At 36.1% G+C, this 27657-nt stretch overlaps 1 protein-coding gene across 8 annotated transcripts in view; it reads right to left on the bottom strand.

The window, feature by feature from the left end:
- Positions 1–27657, bottom strand: part of PDE1A (phosphodiesterase 1A) — a 378552-nt gene that overhangs the window by 62528 nt on the left and 288367 nt on the right. For all 8 annotated transcript variants that reach the window (XM_020888672.2, XM_070475918.1, XM_020888668.2 and 5 more), the window contains 5 exons: positions 24000–24066; positions 20237–20353; positions 19256–19396; positions 11077–11177; positions 5497–5622 (listed from right to left, as the gene is read on the bottom strand). In XM_020888672.2, the coding sequence (XP_020744331.1) occupies positions 5497–5622; positions 11077–11177; positions 19256–19396; positions 20237–20353; positions 24000–24066 (552 nt within the window). The remainder of the gene's footprint in view (positions 1–5496; positions 5623–11076; positions 11178–19255; positions 19397–20236; positions 20354–23999; positions 24067–27657) is intronic.

Genomic DNA, 27657 nt, shown 5'->3' with positions numbered 1-27657 from the left:
GTGAAACATTTAATATTAAGAATTACATTTTATTTTTTCTAATGGTATGAGCAGAAAAGATGCTATATTTCTAAATATAAAAGAGCTTATAGAAGTTTGGCTTTAGGATGTCGCCAGGAGAGCAATCTGTGAATGATGCTGTGTAACATCTCCTTTTAAAGAACTGGATGCTTTCCCTCCCATATACACAACCCTTCCCCACTCATACTTTCTAAATATTACTTTTAGAAATAATTAATATCAGAAAGGATCCTAACCAATTTTAGAGAAAAATCACTTTAAGGCAGAACTTACTATTAATAAAACTACCACCAATATCCAATATTTATTCATTCCAGACAGTGTTTTAAGTGCTTTTTATGTGAGGGGCACTATTATCCCCAACCCAAGAGGACTGAGTTGTTTGCCCAGTCACACAGCTAGTATATAGCAGAGATCAGACTCAACCGCAAGGGTAGTACTACCAAAGCTGACAGTTGGACCACTCCATAGTACCAAGTTTCCATCATAAGAACTCCAGGAAATCAAGACTATAAGTGACTGGGAATTCTCTGTTTAAGCTCTGGGGGCCTTGATCCTACATATCATAGACAAGGACTGTTGAAATTGTAACCAAGACACTGTAAATATGGTGACCATATCACAAAACCTATGCATGAATAAATCATTCTCACACTAAGCAAGAGGTGAGTAATCCCAGCAAAGCCTTGCATGTTCTACAATTCATTGCTTGCTCAGTACAGATAGGTAAAACAGTCACTTATGCTGGAAATCATATTTTATTTTTATTCTGTGGCCAGTAGAGTAAGCTAAATTACAAGTGTATGGCAAACTTGAATTATGATCGTGTGTCAAAGATGTTTTACCTAAAGTTGGTATGATTGGATGATTTGTTTTGAAAACAATACATATTGGAGATTCTTGGTGAAAATTATGGGTGCTCAACTCATCTGGGTTTTTAGATGGGAGCAATGAGAAAACAATACTCTGATTACTTACTGTTCATGATATTGGATAGCCTTCTTAGAATATACTTTTACCCAAATATTAAGGGAATGGAAGCTATCAAGGAAGTTAATACAATTATTCTCAATTACATTTTTTCTTCCAAACTATGAGATATCCATGTTACAATACCAACTGTACCAAAGCATTCATGTTAAGTAGGAAAAATGAGAGAAAAGCTTTATGAAATCTGTAAGATTTAATAAATACATTGTAGTTTGCAGATGTAACATGAAAAAAGAAACAACAGACCCAAAATGCATTATTTGTGCTAAACCCACATCAAACCAAGATTTAATACCTAATTTATAGTTTTAACCTCCCCCAGGAGTGAAAACTTAAACCAATCAATTATCTGGTCAGCACTAGGAAGGAAATCTGCCTGATAGACCCCTACTACCCCCCAGAGAAAGGTGATTTTGCCAGAAACAATCAGATCCTTGCTAGAATAACTTTCTTGTCTTGCCTCTTTCTACTTATAAAATTCTGCCATTTTGTACAGTTATTAGGAGCTCCTTTTTATCTGCTAGATGGGATGTTGCCCAATTCATGAATTGTTGAATAAAGTCAATAAGATCTTTAAAATTTACTCAGTTGAATTCTGTTTTGTAACAGTAATCAGTAAATGCGAGGTGTTATCAATAATCAACTAATAATATATCAATAAACTGGTACACAAAGGAAATGTATTTTTTATAAACATTTCTTGCCAAAATTTAAAAATTGTTGCATTCATGGTTACTGAAGTTACTTGAAGAAATAGATATGCAAACAGAAAACCTACAAGTCTTTAAAAAGCTATCCATATTTTAATTCTTGGTGAAATAGTATTAAGGTTATACTAGCAAATACATTTTTATAGCTTTTGAAAACAGCATTGGATTTATTAAATTCTACCATATAATAAATCATATATAAGTCAACTCATAAATCATGTGATATTGCTGCAGGGAGGAAGCCAATTCTGACTCCATGTTGGAACTGTCTCTTTGATTTGTTTGTCATTGCTTTTGTTATTATAATCATACAGAATGGTTTGCCTAAGAGAATCTTGCCCTTCTGCCTGACTGTTAAACTAAAGTGCCTTTGTTCACAACCCTGTCCACCCCTGGGTGGCAGGAAGGAAGAAATTAACACATCCCCTGCCTGAGGTTTGCCATTCTAGGAGATGTTTGCAACATTAATAGCCATTTCACTTTGATTTCTCACCTCCCCTCACCTTTAATCTATAAAAAGAACCTGGCATCCAGACACCAATAAGATGGCTATTTTGAGGTGCTAGTTTACCATCTTCTCTGTCTGCCTGCTCCCCGATTAAAGTCTCTTCCTTGCCTCAACATCTGTCTCTAGGATTCATTGGCCTATTGTGCAGCAAACAGAGAAAGCTTGGACCTGGTAACAATATTATGGTATTTGTTAAACAAATTTGGAAGCTTCCTGGCAGTCCAGTTGTTAGGACTTGGTACGCTTATTGCCAGGGCCACAGGTTCAATCCCTCGTGGGGGAACTATGATCCCATAAGCTGTGTGGCATGGCCAAAAAAAAAAAAAAAATTATAAAACCATTCAGTTAGGATATTTTGTACAGTAAGCTACTTGTTACTGTACAAAAATATAAAATATTACAGGAGCAAACTATTAGAATAAATAATAAAGATGTTAAAGAAAAAACTGTAATAGAAAAATATCATACCGAAACAGCAACAGAATCAACTTAGAGAAGAAGAGGGTTAATTCAAAGGAATAACAAAAGTTAATAATGCAAATATAACCTCTGGGAAGGATAATCACTGATGAAGCAATAAATTAATATTCTAGATGGAAAGAGTCAATCTCTGGGACCTTAGGAACCAACTCTGCACCTGATTCTACCCTTACCCTTCTATTTTCCACATACGCAACAGTGGAGCCTTTTATGATTAGATCCTGGCCTTCCTAGGTTGGTGACCCAACTGGGCTATGTTTCCTGTGGAATGAAATGTAAGACCTGAACTGGGTTCCCAAAACAAAATGCTTCTTTCCTCCCACATTAGAGCTTTTTCTATGTCTGTAAAAGTGATCCCATGTTTTTCCTGACCTTGAAAATCCAGAAAGTTTGAATATTTGAAAAAATAACCATGGGAAATTAGGGCTTCTTTTAAATTCTAAATTAACCTCTTATTTCTTTATTTTAAGGCAGATCTTAATCCCAGGTTACTTCTTTGGACATTTCCTTTTAGCTTGATTTAAATTAAAAAACAAACAAAGCTTTGATGTTTGCATCTGAATTGGATTTTTTTCAGCACATTAACTGATTTAACAAGACCTTTGTTAAAGATAAAGGCTTTTTAAAAAATATAAGTAGGTCACAGTATACTAGGGATGTCAGTTCAGTTCAATCACTCAGTCGTGGCAGACTTTTTGCGACCCCATGGACTGCAGGATGCCAGGCCTCCCTGTCCATCACCAACTCCTGGAGTTTACTCAAACTCATGTTCATTGAGTCTGTGATGCCATCCAACCATCTCATCCTCTGTTGTCCCCTTCTCCTCCTGCCCTCAATCTTTCCCAGCATTGGGGTCTTTTCCAATGAGTCAGCTCTTCAAATCAGGTGGCCAAAGTATTGGCGTTTCAGCTTCAGCATCAGTCCTTCCAATGAATATGCAGGACTGGTTGGATCTCCTTGCAGTCCAAGGGACTCTCAAGAGTCTTCTCCAACACCACAGTTCAAAAGCATCAATTCTTCAGTGCTCAGCTTTCTTTATAGTCCAACTCTCACATCCATATGTGACTACTGGAAAAACCATAGCCTTGACTAGATGGACCTGTTTTGGCAAAGTAGTGTCTCTGCTTTTTAATATGCTGTTTAGGTTGGTCATAACTTTTCTTCCAAAGAGCAAGCGTCTTCTAATTTCATGGCTGCAGTCACCATCTGCAGTGATTTTGGAGCCCCTGCCAAAATGTGTTGGAGCCCAAAGAAAACCAAGGTGAAGGAACAGATCAAGATCATCATGGAGGATCTGGAATTAGTCCTTGGCAACCTGAGGGATATAGCCAAGGAACTTGAGGAGCATGTTTACCGTCTATTGGTCACAGTTTTGTGTGGAAAGGAGATACCCCATGTCCAAGGTCAGGAGTGGCAGCCGTGAAGAGATCCCCCACGTCCAAGGTCAGGGGCGGCGGCTGTGCTTTGCTGGACCAATCATGAGGAGATTCCCCACATCTGAGGTCAGAGAAACCCCAGTAAGACGGTAGGTGCTGCAGCAGCTGTGAGGAGCTACCTCACATCCAAGGGCAAAGGAGAAGCCCCAGCAAGGCGGTAGGAAGGGGAATTCAGATTTAGAGTCAAACCCCATTCCCAGCAGAGACGCTGAGAGGGCTCAAACAAACCTTGTGTGCACCAGGACCCAGGGACCTCACAGAGACTGAGACAGAACTGGGTTTGAGCATCTCCTGTGGAGGTACGGGGCAGCAGTGGACTGCCACAGGGGCAGGGGCTCTGGGTGCAGCAGACTTGGGTATGACATAAGCCCTCTTGGAGGAGGTCGCCATTAACCCCACCATAGAGCTAACTAGGGATGCACTTACACTAAAAAATCTCTATGTTTATCTGAAATTTACACTTAATTGTATGTCTTTTATTTTTGTTTGCTATATCTGGCAATCCTACAGCAAATGAAGGAGATAATAATGACTAAAGGATCAAGAGGAAAAGAGGAAATGTTATGTTGAGTGGGAGGGGTACATCTTATTTTCTTCTACATGGCAATAAGCAATAACTTTTCATGTAAATTTTTTTTTAACAATACAAATGGTTTGGAAAATATTTAAGATTACCCTCTGCATCTAGGTCATTTTAGCATATCTGTAGTTTTTTCCCCAAGTAGCGAATTTTTGTTTTTTAGAAAAGCCCATATCCATGTACAAAAAAGTAGTATATGAAGGAATCAGACACAAAAATTCTGAATTAATGTAAGACCACATATTGGTACAATTGAGCAGAACTCCATTACAAGGAGGGCTTTCCTGGTGACTCAGATGGTAAAGAATCAGCCTGCGATGCAGGAGATGCAGGAGACATGGGTTTCATCCCCAGATCAGGAAGATCCACTAAAGAAGGGAATGGCTACCCACTCTACAATTCTTGCCTGGAGAATTCCATGGACAGAGGAGCCTGAGGGCCTACAGTTCATGTGATCATAAAGAGTTGGACACGACTGAGTGACTAAGCACTTTAGCACCATTTCAAGGAGTATGTAATTATGTATCTTAAGGTGTTATGTGGTCTTATGGATTGGTTATGATGCATATAGATGTTGAATTGGCCTTGAAATAGTTCAGCTCCATCTACAGGGCCTTGTTCCTGAATAGACTTCCAGTACTAATCTTCCAATCAAGAGGGATTTAGTTTGTTTTGTGATTAAAGGATTGACTTTCATCTGTTTTCTTCACATTAAATCACATAACATTTTCCCTGAAATTAAATTTCCTCTATATTTCCTCTGAAACTCACCTCCAGTCATCTTTGGATAAATTTATCAGGACATTCATTTCTTCTTCTTGCATAAGTCGGTAAGCTGCACTCACATGATGATTTTCAAGGACAGAGCGATCGTTATACAAAATGGCAACATCTGACCTAAGAAATAAAAACAAAATGCCTACTAGAGGATTTCTTCAGACTTCATGAGTATCTATTAAAAATACCCAAGTCATAAGGCATAATAATATCAGTAAAAATCCAATAATTGAACACCTAAATTTACAGAGGTACTTAGTTTCCTTTTTTTTTTTACTGTATAACAATTTTAAAAAACAGACTTTATCTTTTAGAGCAATTTTAGGTTTACAATAAAATTGAGCAGAATGTACAGACATTTGCCATATACCCCTTGGTCTCACACATACATAGCCTCCCCCATTATTAACATTCCAAACCACAGAGGTACATTTATTAGAACTAATGAACCTACATTAAACATTGTTATCAGAGACCATAGTTTACATTAAGGGTTTACTCTTAGTGGTGTAAATTTTATGGGATTGGACTAATGTACAGTGACATGTATCTACCATTAATGTATTATACTGAGTACTTTCACTGCCCTAGAAATCCTTTGTGATCTGCCAATTCAGACTTCCCTTCCCATCCCCTTAATACCTGGCAACCACTGGTCTTTTTATTGTCTTCACAGTTTTGCCTTTTCCAGAATATCATATGACTCTATGTAGTCTTTTCAGATTGGATTCTTGTACCTTTTAGTATGCATGTAAGCTACCTGCATATCTTTTCATGGCTTGATAGCTCAATTCTTCTGAGCACTAAATAATATTACATTATTTAGGTGTAACACAGTTTATTTATCCCCTCACCTGCTAAATGACATGTTAGTAGCTTTCAAGTTTTGGCAATTATGAACAAAGCTGCTATAAATACCCATGTGCAGGTTTTCATGTGTACATAAGTTTTCAGCTCTTTTGGATAAATACCAAGGAGAGTAATTATCAGCTCATATGGTGAGACTATATTTAGTTTCATAAGAAACTACCAAACTGTCTTCCAGTATGGTTGTACCATTTTGCATTCCCATCAGTAACGCCTGAGAGTTCCTGTTGATTCACATCTTCACTAGTGTTTGGTGTGTCAATGTTCTGGATTTTAGCCTTTCTAATAGATGTATAGTGATATCTCATTGTTTAATTTGCATATCCCTGATGACATATAATATGGAGAATCTTTTCATAAGCTAATTTGTCATCTGTGTATCTTTTTTGGTGAAGTGTATGTAAGGAGCATTTTAAAATCAGGCTGTTTTCTTATTGTTGACTTTTAAGAGTTTTTTTATATGTTTTGTACAATAGTCTTTTATCATATGTACCTTTTGAAAATATTTTCTCCTACTCTTTGGCTAATCTTGTAACTCTCTTGCTATACCTAGGATCATCTAGATTTTCTCCTATGTTATTTTCTAGGAGTTTTAGAGTTTTTCATTTTACATTTAGGTCTATTATTCATCTTAAATTAATTTCTGTTAACAATATAAGGTTTGTGTCTGGATTCTTTTTTTTTTAATGTGTCTGTCTAGTTGTTCTGGCACCATTTGTTGGAGGGACTATCTTTGCTCCATTGTACTGCATTTGCTTCTTTGTTAAAGATCAAATTTAAAAGGAAATCTATTGGGGGAGGTGATATATGCCATTAGCTAACTGCATATGTTATTCCACTTTTATAATAGTTCTGGAAACAAAAGAGGAAGTAACTATTCTAGTCCCTAATAAGTCATTTCCTTTTAAATTTTATTACAATAGTCATAGCTCAATATACAGAGAACTGAACTAGGAACACATATATGCTATCCTTTTAGAGAAAATTTAATATATTTTGTGCAAGTATCTTCAGAAATTTGCTGAGATCATGGGTAAAACTGTGATTTGCAAATCACATATTTTGTATCATACAATCTCAGATTTAGCCATGGCAGTTTTGTCAAGTTTATTGTATAATATGGATCTAAGCATCACTATTTCTTCCTTTCAGCAACAAGTAAAGATGTGTTTTTTAATTAGATTTAATTACAGCAAAGTCTATGTGATTTTGTCTCATAAATCTAACAAGATGCTGAGAATACAGAATGGTTTTAATGTTTGAGATAATCTCTGACTGCTATGGAAAGAACAGAATTCTAAGCAATACTCAGTGTCCATGGTAACATGTCGCTTAGCATTTGCTTTTCACAAAGAGGAAATTATCTCTATTTATTTACACTTTCAAAGATTTCTATGGCTTACAATGGCTGTGTTGAACTCAAATCTAGCCTTGCACCATGTTTTAAATTATTTTTCAGACATTTTGCATTATCTAGTAAATAGTTTTCCATATTAGAAAAGCAACTCTAAATCCAAGTAACAAATAATAAAAAATACAAATTATTAGTATCAGTAACATAAGACCAATATATATTTGGACAAAATGTAAAGCCAATAGAGCTTCTAAAAGCACATCATATTGATGCATCTGTGATCACTGCAATCTTTTTGTTCATAAAATGTTCAAGTTCTTATAGAATTAATCCATTAAATAATTGATCCTAATAGAAAATTTATAAGAAAATAAATAAAATACTAGACCTTTCCCTCACTTTTAATACAAAGCTTCTTAATATAAAATGGAGAAAAGTGTATTCTTCTTCATCTTCCTCCTCCCTCTCCTCTTTCTCCTTCTCGTCTTCCTCCTCCTTTTTCTTCATCTACTTTTCTTTTCTGCTGTCTAAAGTATAAGTTACAAATCTTCATCCAGTTGTAAATCAATGATAAAAGGAGAAAGCTAGGAATGATCATTTATACTGCTGCTAGAGGCCAGTCCATTGCCTTTACTTTTCAAAGTAGAAAGAGCAAGAATTATTTTTTAGGGAACAAATCACTTGCTCCCTTCTCTAATTCCCCAAACTGTGACCCTACTCAAGGCCCAGCTCAGTAATGAGCTGTCTTTAAAATCCCACTTATGAATTTAGTGGATGTAGAAGAGTCTTTGCTAAGCAAAAATGATCAGCATAGTTTCCCTTTCCTTTGATGTTTAACACAAACGAAAACACGACATCTCCATATGCTATAAATGTTAGGTTAGTAACATTCTTGCTGCCCAACCAGACTTCAAGGCCTTCCTGTTCACTTCATGCTCTTTTAATCTGGGAGACTCTAGGGGCAGACAGAATGCTTTCTCCAACATTTCATTGCCTGAATTCCAACTCTTCTCTCTCTGTCAAGGGGCCATAATTCTGAAGTCCACCCACTGAAGGCTATAAGACTATGACCGTTACATGTCTGTCTTTGGCCATGGGAGCACAGTTACATTAAGTACACTGGGTTGAGAGCAAGTATCCCTCATCTCAGTGTCTCAGCCCTGCTACTGCCATCAGGTGACTATGTGCATATAGTTAGGTAATTTCCTCCTTCGAGATCTTTGCTGTCTCTTCTTAGACTGTGAGGATTAGGCCAGAGGTTATAGAATGTGGATCTTGGTCACTGTAGGATCCCTTGAAGCTCTAAAATGCCAAGTATTTTAATGTTTCTATGCTCCCCACATAAAAACAACAGATTCCTATAGCTAGGAAGTCAGTTTTAAAAACATTGCTGTTAAAATACTGCACAAAAAAAGACCACACAAAAATCTGCACATGAACATTTACATAAACTCTAAAATTTAGAGGAAACCAAGATACCCTTCAGGAGTTGAATAAGTGAACTCTGGGACATCCACACACTGGAATATTATTCAGTAATGAAAAGAAATGAGCTATCAACTCATGAAAAGACATAGAGGAACTTTAAATGCATACTGTTAAGTGGGAGAAACCAGTTTGAAAAGGCTTTATACTGTATTATTTCAACTAGATAACATTTTGTAGAAGGCAAAACTGGAGATCTTAACAAGATCAGGGATTGCAGTGCTTAAAGCAGGAAGGAGGGAGGCTGGAATGAAAAGGTGGAGCACAGAGGACTTTTAGGGCAGTGACACTATTATGGATGATACTGTAATAGTAGATATTTGTCATTATACATTTGTAAAGCTCATAAAATGTATAACACAAGCAGTAAACTGTAATGTAGGCTATGCATGCATGCTAAGTTGCTTCAGTCGTGTCTGACTCCACGCGACCCTATGGACAGCAGCCCATCAGGCTCCTCTGTCCACAGGATTCTCCAGGCAAGAATACTGAAGTGGGTTGCCATTTCCTTCTCCAAATGTAGGCTATAGATTTTAGCTAATAATAATGTATCAATATTGGTTCATCAGTTGTAACAACTGTACCACACCTGAGGTAGGATGTTAAAAACAGGTGAAACTGTGGGGATGGGGAAGGAGTACATGGGCTATCTGTACTTTCTGTTAAATTTTTATGTAAATCTAAATCTACTCTAGGAGTTAAAAATAAACAACAAAAAATAACTAAGCTTAGTTTTCCCTCAACAAGAAGAGAGTAATTACTCTACAGTAATTCCTGAGTGAAATCAGTCTCTTAACTTACATCTCCATCTTAAGCATCTCTGACCAGTGGAAGACACAGAAATTCAGGATCCCATGTATACAAATGAATCGGATACTGATGGTCCTGGACCAAATTCTGCCTCTAAAGCAATGAGATCTCTTTGCAACCAGAAAGAGCTTAAAGCCCCTTTCTATAAAGGGCTGAATGAGTTCCCCAAAACTTCCAGGTTTATAATCCTAACCCCAGTACCTTAGAATGTGACTGCATTTGAAGCTAAGGCTTTCAAAGACATAGCTAATGTTAAAAGAGGTGATAACGGTGGGGCCCTCATCCAATATACTGATGTCCTTGTAAGACCAGGAAGAGACCCCAAGGTATGCTCAAGCAAGAAAAAATGTTGCTGAGGACACAGCAAGAAGTCAGCCATCTGGAAGCCTAGGGGAGAGGCCTCAGAAGAAACCAAACTTGCTTACACTTTGATTTTGCATGTTTAGTCTTCAGGACTTTGAGAAAATGTCTGTTATTTAAACCACCCAAACTGTAGTATTGTGTGACAGCCTTAACCAACTAATGCTCCTCTACTCTGGTATTTTGAGTCTAATAACTACCATTATCACCACAATTAAAAATCCAATTTTCTCATTGTTTTAAATTTAACATTTCTTATTAACCTATAAATAGGATTTCTTTTATTTTTAGATTTTTTTTTCAAAAATAAGTTTTCATGGCTTTCAAATACATAATGACACCAAACTGATGCCTTGACATGAAACTGACAAACTGACATCAAACAAACGATGCAAGATTTGTTCCAAGGAATCAATGTCTGACGTGTGTGACAGTTTAACGTAAGTTCTGGGCAGAGAAAAACTATCTTATGCGTATTTCTGTTCTTCAAATTACTAAATATGCCACCAAAAAATACAAGATTCTTGATAAATAGGAACTGGTTGAAGTGTTTGCAGCTTAAGGCATTTTGCTAAAATCTATTAAATTCATCTTTTTAGACATCTTCATTATTGTTTTGAAATCCTCTTAAAGAATAAGTAATACTCAGAAAAATTAATGTCAAATTTTAACTTAGAAAAGTTAATCCTTTACCTTACCTTGTCTGAATATGAAAATTGTTTGTAGTCCCTGTATGTTCATAGTCATGAATGGCAGCGGCAAAGACCATTGCTAAAATTTCCAGTTCAGTCAGCCAGTGCTATTAAATTAAGGAAAGATTCCATCACATCAAAAAGTAGAATCAATGTTGTCTTTTTACAGAAAGCTTCATCGCACAGAGTATAAATCATTATATAAAATTCTTTTTATGAAGTTTAAATAATTTTCCCTGTTTCATCTCCATTAACTGTACATAGTGGATGCTTCACAAGGTTGATGATTATTTAATAACTTGTAAGTTAAAAATCAAGACATTATAATTTTCCTTGTTGATTAGAAAACATGGTAATATTCTATCATTTAAAAGGTGAGCTCTAAATGGATTTGAATTTACAGCCTTACCAATTTGGGTTCTAATGAAATCATTTAGAGTTTAGTAATTTTTAACATATAACTCATATAATATTAAAATGTCTTTTAGCTCAACTTTTGTAGAAGAATTTACTATGAGAAAAGAGTTGAAAATGTTTACTTTGGTCATTAGAGAAACTGAACTTAAGTTTTATATTTAGAAATTTAGAAGAGTTTCCAAGAGTTTATTGCTTGCTCTTCTTAATACATCTATTTTATGACTATACAGTTAAACTTAATAGCAATGAAAGAGTAAATGTTTTCACATAAAATCCAAAGCACTGCTTCAAATACACTGATTTTTTTTATTATCAACTGGATGGTTTAACAAATTTTCTTTACTCTTATAAGTTCATTTAGGTAATTTAATAGTTTGTTCACCACTCACATTTTGTGTAACACTTTAACTGCATGATTCAATATGACAATCACATGTGACTATTTAAATTAAAAATAAGTAAAATTATGTCCTCTTTTTCAGTCACAGTAGCCACATGTCAATTGTTCAATCATAGCAAGTGGCTATCTTATAGAACAGTGCAGATAGAAAATGTCTCCATCACCATGGAAGTTCTATTGGAGAGTGCTGTAAGTGGGTAGTACTTGATGGCAGGAACGGAAGATCCAAAATGACACGGAACTTGCTCTTAATGGTCTTATTCCATATACATGGAAAAGGCTTTACACAAAGTAGCAGAAAAATACGATGTAAAGTACATGCATACTTGATGAAAACGCACAGAATAAAGGTATAGATAGGACATCTATTTGGTGGCAGTGGATCCTGGATGAAGGATGGACAAATATTGGTAGTTAAACGCAAGGTTGAGAACAGAGAGATTCTAAATAGAAAGAGTAAATATGGAATGATACTGTAGAGGTCTGTATGGAAATTGCACTGCTAATAGTACAGTTGTGTTGGAGAATCAAGTGAAGGGAGACTGAAAAGAGAAGGTGGGATATGGGAAATAATCAATAGATTACCTTGATTAGAATCGATGAATTAGGATTTTGAATAAAAGTCAAGGAGAAGCCACTGTAAGTCTATGAACCAAACAGTGGAGGTGACACTGTTGAGTTTCATGGTTGCCAAAAGGCACAGTCTTATTCATCTTTGCTTCTTCATATAACACATCGTGGTATTTGGTACATAGTAGAAACTTAACATTTGTCTGTTGAATTGAATTTCACCAGTTTTAATTTTAGGAGGAAGTAATAGGGAATGGTGGAAAGAGACTGTGTAATCAGAGAAGTCTGGTTTTAAACCAGGCAAACAAGTTATTTAATCTCTCAGGCACAGTTTCCATGAAAAGAGAATTAGTGATCATTCCCCTGTGGACTTTAAAATAAATTTAAAGTTGATATATATGTGTGGCACCTATCACAAGTCTTATCATATAGTAAATACAGAATAAATGGCATTTTACCAAACTTATTACCTTAAATGGGCTTCCCTTGTGGCTCAGCTGGTAAAGAATCTACTTGCAATGCGGAGACCTGTGTTCAATCCCTGGGTTGGGAAGATCCTCTGGAGAAGGGAAAGGCTACCCACTCCAGTATTCTGACCTGGAGAATTCCATGGACCATATAGACCATGGGATCTCAAAGAGTCGGACACGACTGACTGACTTTCATTTCCTTAAATACACTGTTTAAGGTATTGAATCTGGAAACTAATAGTGAGCTAACATATCTTTACTGATTGCAATTCAAAAATAAATGCCTCACAGTTGGATGACTGAAGCAGAAATGATATTCAGAACCAAGGAGAGTTGATATAACTAGCTGCACTGTGTTTATATGTGCATTTAATTGTGAGTCATTAAAAGGAAATGACATATTAAAAGCTTATATTACAGGCTGAACTGGGACTGAGCCTCCAATGTCCCCACTGAGACTATGGAATTAAACACCATAAAATGAAGAGCGATTTAAGTTAGACCAAATTTTGTAACCCCCAGAAATCCATTGTTCTATTAAAGAAAATTGTTGTTAGAGAAAAAAAATCACCCATTTTCTTAAATATTTCCTATTGGTTATATTTAAGATTTACAGACTTACCTGTGATTTTTAAAAGCAACATTTTATATCTACTAAGATAACAGAGACTATGAAGCTGCAATTGTAAAAAAATTAAATTAGGAAATCAGAGATAAATTTTAGTTATAGATTATATCAAAGTATTTAAAATTATTATCTTCCTAGCTGTCAAAATTGATTATACATATGCTTCCTGTTTTTGGTCTTACTAATCTCTGCCTCCCATAAACAGTACTTCTTTCATGAATTCATCTTGTTTATTGTCACACTACCATCTTAACAATTAAATTTAACATAACAAACTAGTTTGGGAAGAGAGAAACATTGAACATTCACATTTAATTGAAAAATACATCTATTTCATATTAGTGAAAGTAGAGCTGGGGGCTAATTTTTATCTTCTTAGTTGACAATTTATTTTATACTGGTGTCAAATGAGAATTCTAACTCAGAAAATGGCTGCTTAAATTTGAGGATTTTGTAAATGACGCATGAGGACAAGTCACAGAGAATAAGCCTGAATCATATCACTCTTCCCAACCAGAACAGAGGTCAGTACATAACCCAAGTTCTTCTTATCCCTAATGGACAGAAAATAAAAGTTAAAATGAAGAGTCATGAGGAATGTAGATATTGTGCTTCATCTAAACTGCATTTTGCCTAGAGAAGTGCTCAGGTAGACTTACTTGTAAAGTCCTCAAATTACACCAGAGGAAGGTATTAACTGTCATTAACACCATGTACAGTGTTGATGGAAAGAAAGGAGAAAGAACTAACATTAACTGGACATTTTAGGCAGATGGTTTCATTTAATTTTTATAATCACCCTATTTACCGTTTACAAGGTAAATGTTTTAAACCTCATTTGGCAGATAACACAGCCAAATCCTAAAGAAGTGAATCAATCTGCAGAAGGTCACATAGCTTTCAAATGGCAGGGCAGGAATTCAAACTGCATCTGTCTTATTCCAAAATTTCTGTTCTTTCAACAGATCACAGTGTTCCTTCATTCTGTGGATGACAATAGCCTTCATTATTTAAGGGAGGCAATATGTTAAATATATTCTTCTAAGGTTTCAAAAGCAGAATTTCTAGATAATTTAACTGGATACACTGATGGATAGAGAAGCTAACAAAGCTTTAAGACTTATGGTGTAATTTTCATATCTAAATTATTTTGTGTGTGTGCATGTATACAATAGAGAATGTATGTGTGTGTGTGTGTGTGTGTGTGTGTGTGTATAAGGCTGGGAGAATTTTAGGTTAGAATGTCACACTAACCTGTTGGTTCCTGGTGTATTTAAAAAAGCATAATTAATAACCCCTTACAGTATAGGTAGTTTTGAACCTTTTTTCTCTATCCCTTTGAATAGATGGAGTTAGTTTGCTATAACTAACCCAATGTGGAAAGTGAGTATAATAGTATTAATATATAATACATATAAGTTAATATATAGTGTAATAAATTGATAATATTTCTGACTAATTGCTGTTATGTTTCAGTAACTAGGTTAGGTTTACACATATGATATCATTACGCCTCACTGTCATACTACCAGGTGGTCAGGATTATTAAACCACATTTTAGAGACAAGGGAACAGAGTAGACAGCAGGAAAGCTAGGTAGTGGGGAAGTTAGGTTTGAAATCAATATCTGCTTGCCTTGAAAGCCCACACTGTGTCCACTCTTCCAAACACTGTTGTATTGGAAGTCATTTACAAGAAGAGAATTTCCATGTAGTTTGTAGAATAGAGACATAGTGGTAAATTTTTGTAGACTGGAGAAAAATTGAGTAGTTTCAAAGTATGAGGGGCTATTTCTGAGCGTAGTCAGTGGACCACAAGTTCCAAAGGAATAGTTTTCAAGTTACTTCTCTTCGACTCAGTATGAGAGAGAACACAATGCCAGGAGCCCTCAAATATAAGTGTTCTCTTGCCAAGGCCCTCAAATGGTTTCATATTCGAAGAGTCATTTGGAAGTGGGTTGGCAGTACATGGTGAAGCATTTGATCTTTAGCAAATAGCTCAAGCTACCACACACCCTGTCACCTTGCACAGAGCAACAAGTTAATTAAGTGAGAAAAGGAGACAGAGGGAGACAGAGGGTCAGCTGTCTTATCAGCTCTGCACTGCCTGTTCCAGGCCTGAGAGCATCCCAATATGACACTAACAAACCGAAGGACAGTGGCCTCATCGCAATCCTTTTCAGGCAATGGTCCTGTGAACATTTCACAGCTAACAGGCTGCACTAGTTGCCTGACAGTATTAGGCTGCTACTGGAGCGCTCCATAAACGTCATGCCGATAAGACCATTCTGAAACAGCAGGGCATTGGCTAAAACACTAACGTAAGTGACTATCAAATCTTTGGGTCTTCGGCTAAATGCATATTTCTATAAGGCTTTTTTTGTTTGTTTGTTTCAAAGAACCAATCCATTCATATGTGTGAAAATTAATAGTCAACTTCTACCACTGTTTTTTTTAATCTATAAAACTTGTTAAAATACCTTGCAAAAAACTATCAAGCTGGTAGTATAACCTAGTTTTGACAAAATAGTCAATACACTAAAAATTCATTTTGCTTTTCCTCTCATAATCAATCATAAAATTCTGCAATTGTTTAAATGTATTTTCCTGATCCTAGACAACACTGACAGTCTCCAACTCAACTATTTTTGTAATGGCCAAGCTAAGGGGTAAGAATGGAGTCCACTGACACTTTTCTTGTTAAAGGATGAATTTAGAAATAAGTTTCTAAACCAAACATGCTATAGTATAGTGAAGTTATATTTATCGGTTAGTATCTCAAAAAGTGACTATGTCATCTTTACTAACAATTTAAACTTTCTAGGAGTCATGCCAGGCTGGGCCAGATTTCCCATCTCCCAGAGAAGTTGGAATAGCTTGTTAGATTTTGGAACAAGCCTTCCTTGCAAGTCTGAGGGTAAACTCACATTGTGGGTTTGAATTTCTCTATTTGCCCGCTAATATAGCATCCCTCATCTGTTTAATGTCACCTGCAGCACAGAGATTCCAAAGCTGAACAAGGAGACTTTTATCTGGTTGCCTTTACACTTGTAGTACTTAAGCAAAAAAATGTATTTTAGAACAACATCCTGGTTACCTACCACCCTGAAACGGCATATATCTTCTCCTCATACTTCATAATTAGAGCCGATATTTTTATACCAAAGCAGGCAGAGCTTTTCCATTCTATTTTGTTCTGAGGAAACGTAATTAGTTCAGTTTCCATTTCAAACTAACACTTAAATATTTCATTTTTCAGTTAACCTTTCAATGCCACAGGATTCAGAAAAGAAGAAATGCTAAACATGTAAAATGAAAACCACCTCACTATCAGATTCAAGACCAAGGCCTTAGAAAGGAAAAAGTAAGCAGATCTAGCCAGGAAGATGCTACAGCATTTTTCCCAGGGTAACAGCATGTGCAGGTGTCAGGAGGCACTTCGTTTTTCACACTAATTGCCACGCATATAAAACCCAGGGAAAACAGAGTTCAAGGAACAGCTGTGACAATGAAGTCTGATTAAACCAATGGGAGCTTTAAAGGAATTTGTGGGTATGTGTGTATGCATATGCACGTCTGCTGGGAAGAGAAACAGATATAAAGAAAGTCATAGATACTACTTTTTAAAATTGTACAATATTTTAAAGTTATATCTTTGAATGTTTGTTTCTACCTGCTTCTTCCTTTTAAGTGTCAAATGAATTATGAGTAAACTTCAACCAAGAACCAAGTCCAACCATGACTACATTTGATTTGGCTCATTGGGCACATTTATGCCTTAGCTGAGTGATATCTATATTTACAACTTAAAAAGAGAATACAAGGGTACAATTACATATAACTCAGCCTTCTAGAAGGTTACAAATCTTGCTACTACATCAGCAAAGGTTTTTGGTTTTTGCCTCCCCCAAAGTAGGCCTTAACTCCAAAGCAGTTATATTACTTGCTGATCCTGTCAATATAATGAAAATTTCTAATGAATTGGCAGTGATATTCCGAAAAGTTTCTTCATTAAAAGCCCAGCTGAGCTCCCAGCTACTAGCCATTGTTAACTGCCAGCCATATGACTGAACCACTGTGGTTGCCTGCCCAGTGATGTCTTCAGATATCTGTGCCCACAGTTGCCAGCTGGTCACAATCACATGAGAGACCCCAAGTGAGAACCTTCTGTTTGAGACCCTTCTAACCAACAACCCTTGAGAAATATGATAAATTATTGTTATAAGCCATGGAGGTTTAGAGTAGTTTGTTTTGAAGAAACAGATCATCGAAACACCAGGCAGGAGTGGAATCTGAGCCCAAAACATTGATGGATCTGTAATATTTAGGAGGCAAAAAAAAGATGCAGAAGTAAAATAGATCATTTTTTTAGTTGTTGTGTGAGGCACCTTTCGACAAATCATAGCAAAGGGGTCTTATGTAGTAAATAACACACTGGATTCTTGGGGGAAAATGCATATAACACAAGGGTATACAGTAAACTTGGAGAGTCATGTACCTGTTATAAGTTTTCAAGATCTTCAGGTCTCCATACTGTGTCTGTAAGGGTTTTGCGTGTCACTAGGTAAGGAATACAGTCTCTGGGGCAGAAATATGGAAGAGTACTAGTCATATAGCTCTGAATGCCAATGACCTGTACCAATAAAGAGGACATGATGTCTGAAATCTAAACAGGTAGGCAATGTATGTTATGGGGTTTGCTAAACCATTCTACTTATTTTACTTACATGTGTTTTATGGTATTGCTTCACGTAGGCCAACACATGAGAATTCAAAAATGCACTTAGATGTTGGGGATCTCAACAACGACTCATACCCTGGGATGAACCCTCCCAGTTTGGAACCTTCAGAAGGAAGGACTGCCCTTCCCTTTTTATCTCTTGGAAGTCATCCTATGCTCTGAGACATTACAGGAATTCCAGGCAGTCTCAGACTTCCCATCATCTACTCATTGTTGTCCCAGCATTTGTACTGCTGAACCACTTATCCAGTCATCAACTGATCCATCCAGATGCAAAGAGGAAGAAGAAGAATTTGGGAAAATCCACATGAATAATTTACAAAAATATCTATTAGGATTTGATTGTAATTGGTGATACAAGCATGTAGAAGAGAAAAAGCTAGTGAGGTCAGCCTGGTTAATGAAATGAGGGAAGAGCACTAAAACTAACTTTTATTCCAAAGGCTTTTTTTTCTAGGTCACTTTTCTGGGAGTTGATTCCTATGGGGAAAGTGAGTGAGTGAGTGTCAGTCGCTCAGTCATGTTTGACCCTTTGCAACACCATAGACAGTAGGTAGCCTGCCAGGATCCTCTGTCCATGGAATTCTCCAGGCAAGAATACTGGAGTGGGTTGTGATTCCCTTCTCCAGGGGAACTTCCTGACCCACAGATTGAATCCTGGTCTCCTGTGTTGCAGGTGGATTCTTTACCATCTATCTGAGCCACAGAATTTACAAATGAAAAATGTCATATGGTCCAAATTTTGAAGAATTTGCAGTATATTTTCACTTGCTTCTGGAGATCTTTTTTCACGGAATTAAAATATTTTTTGAAAAATGTATATTATAGATAATTTGTTAACCCTCAAAAATCCAGAAGATAGTTACTTATAATACTTTTATGAGTAATAAAGAAACAATGAGAAGGGAATGGGATTAGATGTCGCAAACTAACAAACTTCAATCACAGAGAATTTCTTACCATGATACCTGTATGCAGCATTATGTAATGCACAGTTTGAGTGACATCAGCTGCATGAATCAAATTGTGGTAGGGATTTTTGTACTTGCTGTAACCAACTTCTAGAGCTTCTGCAAAGGCAATTAGGCAGGAAACAGGAATCTGCAGAAAGTAATAATTATGATTACATTTTGACCAAAAGAGTAGCACTAAATTAACATGAGCATAAAGATGCTTGGGATGGGACACATCAGTGAGTCAGATGTGGGCAGTAGTTTCTTAAAGTTAAATGTGGATTGTTCCAAGAAAACAGTTCATTAATCTGTCAGTTTTCAATGCTGATGAGAATTATAACCCCCAAATGTTTAATTAAGATAGACGAAATAACAGTCTTAACCATATAGCAATCTTTAAATTTTTATATCTTCTAGAGTCAAATAAGAAGGCTAGTTTTTAAAGGCATAAAATTTTCCAATTACAACTGGTAAAATCTAGTTTTTCTACCAGTAATTCAAGGAGGTTAAAATAAATGACCTCCCAGTAACTTCTAACTCTAAAAAATATCATGACTCCATAGATACACACTGAGAAATCTGAATCAAATTTGTGGCTGAGACAGGTCTAAGTGAAGTTAATTAGAAGCCCTTTCATTTTAAGAAAAGCTGCCAGAAACGGTTCATTTTGCATTTTAGGAAACTCATATTTCTTTAAGACACAGATTCCAATGTGTACACGAGTGTTCCATGAGTAATTCAAGGTGACATTCATATTTTGTTGCAATGACGCTATCATGGCTTTATGATACCACAGTGGAAATAAAGAAACGTCAGTGATTTGTAGAGAAAAGCCATATCATGTGGTGAACTCATCCCCACAGTTCTGTGATCTGCCAACCCAAAAACATTTTTAGATGAATTGATTAATGAGTCAATGTTTTGCATTTACACTCTCATACAGATAACTCATTCTAAGAGCATTTTACTTTTGTTCCACGTTTCTGACCTTGAAACGGTTGATAAGATCATATCTGGTGAATAGTTCATAAATCATAAACTTCAGACTATGTTCTCCACTTGCTTCATTCAAGGCAAATACATCAAAAGACCATTTATCAACATCCTGTAGGAAAAAAAGTAAACATTTTATATGACAACATCACGTGGTTTTGTTTCTTTCTATGAAAAATTCTTAGAAAGATCAGGAATTATACATCCAGCAGGTCAGATTTCAATTCAGCACATCAGACTTTACTTTCACCAGCATCTGATATGACAGGGACACAGTGTCTATGGATCCACAACAGTGAAGTCTGTATACTTAAGTCCTCCCCCTTAATCCCAAGGTTATCCAATTTGATATAATAAACTATAACTCCCTTATTCTTAGTCTCTCTCCAGATGAAAGCCATAAATTATTTTCCCAAAGTGGGCCTAATTTTAAGGTAGAATTCCAGGTTATGTGGGTGATTTAATTGAGGGATAGAGGGAAGATAACCCCGATTTACCTTCCCCACTCACACACCTACTATACTGCTTGAACGTCCACCTTTTCAGTTTAGTTCATTCTGTCGCTCAGTCGTGTCTGACTCTTTGGGACCCCATGATTCACAGCATGCCAAGCCTCCCTGTCAGTCACCAACTCCCAGAGTTTACTCAAACTCATGTACATCGAGTCGGTGATGCCATCCAGCCATCTCATCCTCTGTCATCCCCTTTGCCTCCTGTCCCCAATCCCTCACAGCATCAGGGTCTTTTCCAATGAGTCAACTCTTCACATGAGGTGGTCAAAGTATTGGAGTTTCAGCTTCAGCATCAGTCCTTCCAATGAACACCCAGGGCTGATCTCCTTTACGATGGACTGGTGGGTCCACCTTTTAAGAGCTACTAATTTGCTTTAGACCTTTGATATTTTAAGTCTTCTTTTTTTTCCAAGATGCAGATACTTCCTTGGCGGCTCAGGGGTAAAGAATTTGCCTGGCAATGCAGGAGACACAGGTTCAATCCCTGGTCTGAGAAGATTCCACACGCTGCAGACCAACTAAGTCTGTACACCGCAACTGCGGAGCGTGTGCTCTAGAGGCGGGAAGCGGCAACTCCGGGGCCCACGCGCCACAGCTACTGAAGCCCGCGTGCTCTAGAGTCCGTGTTCTGCATCAAGAGAAGCCACTGCAATGGGAAGCCTGCGCACCGCAACTGGAGAAGAGGCCCCGTCCTCCACAACCAGAGAAACACCTGCTCAGCAATGAGGAACCAGCACAGCCAAAAATAAGTAAATAATTTTTTTTTTTTTTAATATGCAAGTGCTCTAGAGAGAAGAGAGAGAGAGAGTACTGTTTCTAGGTAGAGTAATAGTACCTTATTCCTCACTCTAACCTTGGCTGATTCATCTTTACTTTTTCACCAGGGCCAGATGGTGAGATAAAGGAAGTGGGCCTCTTGACTGGGGAGGAGGGTAGTGTTTTTGGCATTTCAGGCAATTCCCCAGGGAAGTGATCAGGCCTGTAGTGAAACAGATACCCTATGAAAGTACCCCCTAATTGTGGGAAAGAGGGCAATGAGCAGGTATACCAAACCAGTCCAGCCACCTAAGGATATTGATTCAGGTAATTTCAGGTCAAAAACTTGCAGAGAAGCCCACAAATGGACTTGCAGTAAGTGTTATCAGTACATTAAAGATGTATTAAGATAAAGTTTGAGTTTGCAATCATAAGTAAATCTCTGAAACTTAGAAATCTACAGAAACACAGCAGAATCAGTTCTAATAATTATCAGAAATTATTAACAAAGAAGGTCTAGTGTTTGCACACATAGAATAGGTTTAGCATTGGACAGTAAGTGGATAACCTTAAAGCTGTATATTAATTTCAAATTTAAGCAGGCCCTGTATTAGAACTTTTCATTTAGCATATTTCACAGAGACAACAATACATAATGTAATAAGCTGAAAATATGATAAACAGTATTCAAGCCATCTTTTAAAACTCTTTTGACAAACAGTAACAATAACTCCAAATGCAGTTTTAATCATTTGGGAACACCAAGGAAATATTTTTTGGCTTGCTTGTGTACCTTTGTTAAATTCTTTGCATTTGGCCTTAATTTGATCCCCAAATACTTGCTTGATCTGTTTGTAAATTTAAAATCTCTCAGAGTTCTGTTAGAAGTCACTTTGCCATTAATAAAGCTCAAAGGAGACAAACAAACCTCTTACTAAATCCCAAAGCTAACACAGAGGAATCAGTTCAGACTGTTGCAAGGCTGTTGTTTACAGTTCCTGCTAGGGGTTTCCAACTGAGGAAAAGGTTAGCTCTCCATTTGGGGGCATTTTTTTTTTTATCAGCAATGATGATTTATATCTGTAAACTTCTGCAGATGCTTGGCTTTTACTTTGTCAGGCTGAGAACAAACAAGGCTGGAGGTATCTCAGGAAAGCAGAATTATTAAAACATGCTTAGTGATAATTCTCCTCAACCTGTTAGTTCGTGTTTCCTCTATACTACGTTTTTGAAATCTGCTTGCATTCTCTCATACCAAAATATTCTGGTAGTTGGTTTCTATAAAAATAAAATTGATTTTCTTGCCTACATTTGAGGAAATAATGAGGAAATAAAAATCTTTTAAGAGCTAAGGAATAATTCATATCCAATAATATGGCATTTCAGTTATATACTAGCCTCTATTATAGTTTTAGAAACATGAATATAAAAAAGCTTCTGAGTAAAACAAATTGCTTTTTTAAATGAATAAGATTGAAATCTAATATGCAGTAGAGAAAAAAGCAAATGCAGAGAAAAAACAAAGGGGATGCAAAGGGGATGTTTAAAAGGGAATTAAGGAACAAAAGAAATCAATATAAATGTAAACTAGGAAAGGGGTTTAATATATAAAAAATAAAGTAACTTGGTATATTCTGTTGCTAGTATTCTTTAAATTTTTGGTTAATACAGGAAACCACTATAAAGCTATTAGAAGAGACAAAGTTGAATTTCCTACCAAATTAAGCAACAGAATGAAATAGGGAATGTAGAATGACAAGCCTACAAAATGCCTCTTTAGTAATATAGTCTAGGAACAGTGTTCACATACACACACACACACAAAGTGGGAACATGTGAGTCAAAAACTTTTACCACATCAGATTTTCAACTCTAGTTATTTCTAATGTATGTAATACTGCAACTGAGCCTCAGACTAGGGCAACCACAGGGAAAGTCAGAGACAAAAGAGATAAATTGCTTTTTTGTTTTCTTTCTTGATTTTATCTTCCTTTTTATATTTTCTCAGACCTAAAATTCTAAACAATTTTCTTCAATCTAAGTTTTGTCCTTTAATTATATTTGACTGAAATGTCTTTTCACTGACAATGCATTCGTTTGATAATATATAGTAACAAAATATGTGTATTCTGACAAATGCTGATGCCATCTCAAAGTTGATACAAGATCCACCTAAATAAAGCAGAAAGCACAAAGCATAAAAAAGACAACATCACACACATATGTGTATTTATACATGGATATTAACAGCTGTTACTGATAAACATCTATATGTATTGATACAGTTTGTTAGTATAAACATTAACAAACTGATCCTCCTTTAAATCAAGTTACGACTTTAAACACAGGACATTTGTAAATGGTTAAAATAATTTTTTATATTCTGATATGTAAACTACATCAAAGACCTATTCTTATTTTCCTCCCATCACTTTAAAGAGACTAGAAAAAATGACTATTTGATAAACTAAGATAACTGAAACTTTTTACCTTTAATGTTACTATGACAGCTTCTGGATATGCCAAGCCAACCATGTGATAGGACTTTCTGTACATTCTGAAAAAGAAAAACAAGTGTATATATAAAAATCATTTACTCAAAGTTTTTAACTATTTCTTAAAAACAAAGAAATAATTACCTTTGACTTGTTGACCTGGTATCATTAGATACAGATTCTCTTTCTGGCAATAATGATAATTATTGCCATCATTTTTTACATGTTTACAATGAAAATAGTATTTTGTTTACTCACAATCACATATAAAGTCAATATGGTTTTAATATCTATGTAAAGAGATCTTTTCCTAAACTTCATCTTATTAAAAAAAAAAGACTGTCATTTGCATGTGCAGCAACAATACTTTTTAGCAGACCATCACATTCCAGAGAGCAGAGCAGCCTTGTTTTCTGTCCTTCTGTGTTACGAAATTTTCAGTCTGGAAGCTGAATGTCACTGAAATAGTCCTTTATAGGTTTTCTTTCTTTTTTCACAAAATGAAAATTATAGAAGAGAATATGTAACATCATCAGAATTTACACACCTTACTTTTTTTTGTTTTAGTTAAGAATATTTGGAGAAACCATATTGAAAAAAAATTGCTTAAGTTTGTTCAAACTGTCTTTTAATATTATTTAATAAAGATTATCAAGAAAGGATATTTTTATTTTTATAATAGCAACAATAAAAATATTTTTATTAATCAGTAATTTGTTGGTTCCATTTTCCAATGGAAAATCAAGATGACTTAAATAAATATAAGAAACTCTTCCACTGATTTGTGCAAAAATAGAATCAACATGATACCCTAATGTGTAGAAATAGCAATAGGTTTCTAATCAGGACTGAAAGAAACATGGTTCCTCCACAAAGTCCTGTGAAAACCATGGAATAATCATGTCCCTTAATTTTTACATTGTTAGCTCACAAGCAAGTTTCATTCCTAGATTACACTGTAGTAACTTCTCCTCACAAGATGTCTGAACAAAGCCATAATTTAATGGCTATATCACTATATTGGGGGGGGTCAATATAAGAAATATAAGAAAATATTCTGCATCTTTTATAGAATCACTAAGGGAAATACTAACCCTTTTGACTCAATGTATCTTATATTAAAAATCCATAAGACATTACTCAGTTCCTATGTAAATGCTATCTTTTTTTAAGATAATAAAAGCCAAATAATTTTTCATGCTTTCCTTTTTAATCTTCACTTCTCAGATGTTCAGAATTAAAATATTGTATTTACTTACATAGAGATTAGGCTTTCTTGATAAAGAATCTTCCCATTTTATTACAGAGACCTTGTTAGTTTATTTCCATGTTCCCATTTTAAAATTCACATTCAAAAAACTAAGATCATGGCATCTGGTTTTACCACTTCATGGCAAATAGGTGGGGAAACAATGGAAACAGTGACAGACTTTATTTTCTTGGGCTCCAAAATCACTGCAAATGGCAAGTGCAGCCATGAAATTAAAAAAAACACTTGCTCCTTGAAAGAAAAGCTATAACAAACCTAGACAGCATATTAAAAAGCAGAGACATTACTTTACCAACAAAGGTCCCTACAGACAAAGATATGGTTTATCCAGTAGTTATGTACAGATCTGAGAGTTGGATCATAAAGAAGGCACCAAAGAACTGATTCTTTTGAACTGTGGTGTTGGAGAAGACTCGAGAGTCCCTTGGACAGCAAGGATATCAAATCAGTCAATCCTAAAGGAAATCAGTCCTGAACATTCATTGGAAGGACTGAGGCTGAAACTGAAGCTCCAATACTTTGGCCACAAGATGCAAAGAGCCAACTCCTTGGAAAAGACCCTGAGGCTGGGAAAGATTGAAGGCAGGAGGAGAAGGGGATGACAGAGGACGAGATGGTTGGTTGGCATCACTGACTCAATGGACATGAGTTTGAGCAAGCTCTGGGAGATGGTGAAGAATAGGGAAGCCTGCTGTGCTATAGTCCATGGGGTCACAAAGAATCGGACACTACTGAGCTACTGAACACAATTTAATTTTTGTCTTGAAAGTGAAAGTGAAGTCACTCAGTCCTGTCTGACTCTTTGTGACCCCATGGACTGTAGCCTATCAGGCTCCTCTGTCCATGGGATTTTCCAGGCAAGAATACTGGAGTGGGTTGCCATTTCCTTCTCCAGGGGATTTTCCCTACCCATGGATTGAACCCAAGTCTCCTGCATTGTAGGCAGACGCTTTACTGTCTGAGCCACCAGGAAGTCTTAAATGACCTTAAATAATTTTTAGATGTGGCAAACAGTTATAATAAAAAATTATCCTTATCCTCTATCTCAGTTGGAAGATTTCAGAGCAGCCTATCAGAAAAATGCTAACATTACTTTCTCCACTAAGATAGGTATATATATTTTAATCTTGCAGAACAAGGAAACAATTTAATCACAATATAAAAGGTCCAGGCATTTTTTTTAATAAAAAATTTTAAAAAAATAAATAAAAGGTCCAGGCAAAGAGGAACTAAAGAGTTTTTTGATGAAAATGAAAGAGGAGAGTGGAAAAGCTGGCTTAAAACTCAGTATTCAAAAAACTAAGATCATGGCATCCAGTCCCACCTCTTCATGGCAAATAGATGGGGAAACAATGGAAATAGTGAGACTATTTTCTTGGGCTCCAAAATCAGTGCAGATGGTGACAGGAGCCATGAAATTAAAAGACACTTGCTCCTTGGAAGAAAGCTCTGACCAACCTAGACAGCATATTAAAAAGCAAAGACATTACTTTGCCAACAAATGTCCATCTAGTCAAAGCTATGCTTTTTCCATTAGCCATGTATGTATGTGAGAGTTGGACCATAAAGAAAGCTGAGTGCCAAAGAATTGATGCTTTTTTCTACTGTGGTGCTGGAGAAGACTCTGAAGAGTCCTTTGGACTACAAAGAGATCAAACCAGTCCCTCCTAAAAGAAATCAGTTCTAAATATTCCTTGGAAAGACTGATGCTGAAGCTGAAACTCTAATATTTCAGCCACCTGATGCAAAGAACTGACTCATTGGAAAAGAACCCTGATACTGGGAAAGACTGAAGGCAGGAGGAGAAAGGGACAACATAGGATGAGTTGGTTGGATGGCATCACCAACTCGATGGACATGAGTTTGAGTAAGCTCCATTAGTTGGTGATGGACAGGGAAGCCTGGTGTGCTGCAGTCTATGGGGTGGCAAAGAGTCAGACACAACGGAGCTACTGAACTGAACTGAAATGATATTTAGTTTAGTTTTTTATTTTTGAAGAAACAAATAGTTTTTTCTGTCTATTTTTTGAATCATTACTAAAAAATGGAGGTACAGGGGTAATGGAAGTTGGATGGGCAAGGAGCTAAGTGGTCAGGAATAAGAAACTTTAAAAATTAAGTAACTTTAAATCTGTGTAACTTCATGGCACAAAAGGCAGTATTATGTAGCAAAGAGAAAACACAATTTGGATCTTGGATCACAGGTTAACCAATCCCTAGCTGTGTGACCTCTAGAAAGCTAATGTCAGTTATTTGTAAAATAAGGATAATCATACACTTTTTATGAAGATAAATGATATAAACGCCTAGTGTAACATTATTATAAGTACTCAATATAAGAAAGCTGCTATTATTTTTTAAATGCTTGTTTGTTTATTTTTGG

The sequence above is a fragment of the Odocoileus virginianus genome, chromosome 13 (genome assembly GCF_023699985.2).
Source record: "Odocoileus virginianus isolate 20LAN1187 ecotype Illinois chromosome 13, Ovbor_1.2, whole genome shotgun sequence".
NCBI classification, from domain to species: domain Eukaryota; kingdom Metazoa; phylum Chordata; class Mammalia; order Artiodactyla; family Cervidae; genus Odocoileus; species Odocoileus virginianus.
The sequence above is the reverse complement of the archived record's forward strand: the minus strand, read 5'-3'. Positions and strand labels throughout refer to the sequence as shown.